At 39.3% G+C, this 3,074-nt stretch overlaps 1 protein-coding gene across 1 annotated transcript; it reads left to right on the plus strand.

Moving 5' to 3' along the window:
• Positions 1 to 223: 223 nt before the first annotated feature.
• Positions 224 to 1,260, plus strand: LOC104672846 (40S ribosomal protein SA). The gene is given in 2 exon segments (XM_010376720.2): positions 224 to 638; positions 641 to 1,260. Coding segments are annotated over 2 exon segments (867 nt in total). The 5' UTR covers positions 224 to 307; the 3' UTR covers positions 1,177 to 1,260.
• Positions 1,261 to 3,074: the final 1,814 nt, after the last annotated feature.

Here is a 3,074-nt window from a genome sequence, read left to right on the forward strand (position 1 = left end):
CTGCAAGTGTTGACAAAGGGATACAGTCATGTAACCACCACCATAATTAATATATAGAACAATTAAATCAGAAACAAAAAAATTTCCCTATGATTTCTGTAATGGCTAATTATGTTAATTTCAGGTGCTTATTTTCCATCTGAATATCTTCCTTGTGGAAGTGTCTGTTCAAATCTTTTTGCCCATCGTTTACTCTTTAAAATTGAGTTATGGCTTTCCGCGCTACCTACAGAGGGGTCCATACGGCGTTGTTCTGGATTGCTCTCATTTCAGATTCCCGTCGTAACTTAAAGGGAAACTTTTCACAATGTCCGGAGCCCTTGATGTCCTGCAAATGAAGGAGGAAGATGTCCTTAAGTTCCTTGCAGCAGGAACCCACTTAGGTGGCACCAATCTTGACTTCCAGATGGAACAGTACATCTATAAAAGGAAAAGTGATGGCATCTACATCATAAATCTGAAGAGGACCTGGGAGAAGCTTCTGCTGGCGGCCCGTGCCATTGTTGCCATTGAAAACCCTGCTGATGTCAGTGTTATATCCTCCAGGAATACTGGCCAGAGGGCCGTGCTGAAGTTTGCTGCTGCCACTGGAGCCACTCCAATTGCTGGCCGCTTCACTCCTGGGACCTTCACTAACCAGATCCACGGCTTCTTGTGGTTACTGACCCCAGGGCTGACCACCAGCCTCTTACGGAGGCATCTTATGTTAACCTACCTACCATTGCTCTGTGTAACACAGATTCTCCTCTGCGCTATGTGGACATTGCCATCCCATGCAACAACAAGGGAGCTCACTCAGTGGGTTTGATGTGGTGGATGCTGGCTCGGGAAGTTCTGCGCATGCGTGGCACTATTTCCCGTGAACACCCGTGGGAGGTCATGCCTGATCTCTACTTCTACAGAGATCCCGAAGAGATTGAAAAAGAAGAGCAGGCTGCTGCTGAAAAGGCAGTGACCAAGGAGGAATTTCAGGGTGAATGGACTGCTCCAGCTCCTGAGTTCACTGCTACTCAGCCTGAGGTTGCAGACTGGTCTGAAGGTGTACAGGTGCCCTCTGTGCCTATTCAGCAGTTCCCTACTGAAGACTGGAGTGCTCAGCCTGCCACGGAAGACTGGTCTGCAGCTCCTACTGCTCAGGCCACTGAATGGGTAGGAGCAACCACTGAATGGTCTTAAGCTGTTCTTGCACGGGCTCTTAAGCAACATGGAAAAATGGTTGATGGAAAATAAACATCAGTTTCTAAAAAAAAAAAAAAAAAATTGAATTATGAGAGTTTCTTATGTATTCTAAATACAAGCTTATTATTAAATATATGATGTGCAATTATTTTCTCCCAGCCTGTGGCTTGCCTTGTCAATCTTTTAAGGGTCTTTTGAAGAAGTAAAGTTTTTAATTTTCGTAATATCTACATGATCAATTTGTTCTTTTGGTGTCAGTGTCATGTCCAAGAACTCTTTGCCTACCCAAGGGGACAAAGATTTTTCTTTTAAATTTTCTTCTTGCTAGTGTTGGTGACGAGAAATTTGAAGTCAATATAATTGTATTTCCTTTGAGTATTATCTGGTTTTTTGCTCTGAAATTTAGATGAGGATTTATGTTTTAGCTAAATTCTAAAAATGTCTCATCTATTGTTGTTGTTATATTATTGATTGTCCTCTACTCCCTCGTTTAATATTTCTATAACTCAGATGCATATTAAAATTTTTGTAAATGTATCTTCCATATCTCTTAACTTTTGTTTTATATTCTTTATCATTATTCCCCCAGTACTGTATTTTGGAAGAATTACTTATTTAGGTCTCTCAGGTCAAGAATCTTCTTGAGTCGTCCATTCTGTTCTTCACCTACTATCTTGAGGGTTTTCCTTCTATTTTCATAAAACAAATTTTTATTTTTATAATCTATGGCTTTTTAAAATTATACTTCAAGTTCTAGGGTACATGTGCACAATGTGCAGGTTTGTTACATATGTATACATGTGCCATGTTGGTGTGCTGCACCCATTAACTCATCATTTACATTAGGTATATCTCCTAATGCTATCTCTCCCCTCTCCCCCCACCTCACAACAGGCCCTGGTGTGTGGTGTTCCCCTTCCTGTGTCCAAGTGATCTCATTGTTCAATTCCCACCTATGAATGAGAACATGAGGTATTTGGTTTTCTGTTCTTGCGATAGTTTGCTGAGAATGATGGTTTCCAGCTTCATTCATGTCCCTACAAAGGACATGAACTCATCCTTTTTTATGGCTGCATAGTATTCCATGGTGTATATGTGCCACATTTTCTTAATCCAGTGTATCATTGATAGACATTTGGGTTGGTTCCAAGTCTTTGCTATTGTGAATAGTGCCGCAATAAACATACATGTGCATTTGTCTTTATAGCAGCATGTATAATCTATGGCTTTTAAAATTATTAAAATATCATTTAATGTCTCTGAATAATTTACTTATATTTATTTTCTATATCATGTCAGTTTTTAAAAAAATTGTTTCCTTAAGTGTAAAGTATTTCATTTGTTGTATTTATTGTTTCGTTTCCATGGTCTTGCAAACCAAAAATGAAGATTTCTTCCTAGAGCAATCAGGGAAGAAGGCTCTCACTCAATTATCAGCCCCCAAAGCTGAGCTTCTATTTAAGCTATTCCCTGCATTTTCTACATGAGAAAACAAATTATTTTCATGTGCCATGTCACTACCAAAAATAAATATTAAATACAGTTCCACTATGGATGTTGTGCATTCGTGCTCTTCAACATTTAATAATACACTAGTACTGTACATACTTAATCATATGAATGCATATATGTGTAATTGTACGTGGAAGAATATACCCCATGCATGTAAGTGCAAATGCCTGGGCCCGGCAATTTCCAAAGCACCTTCTCAGGTAGTCAGTTTCCATCCTGGGGGCCAAGTGCCAGTTTTTGTTTTGTTTTGTTTTGTTTTTTGTTTGTTTGTTTTAACAGCGTCTCACTCTGTCACCCAGGCTGTAGTGTAGTGGCGTGATTTTGTTTTGCTTGTTTTTTGTTTTGTTTTGTTTTGTTATGTTTTGTTTTTTGAGACAAGTCTC

The sequence above is a fragment of the Rhinopithecus roxellana genome, chromosome 10 (genome assembly GCF_007565055.1).
Source record: "Rhinopithecus roxellana isolate Shanxi Qingling chromosome 10, ASM756505v1, whole genome shotgun sequence".
Lineage (NCBI taxonomy): Eukaryota > Metazoa > Chordata > Mammalia > Primates > Cercopithecidae > Rhinopithecus > Rhinopithecus roxellana.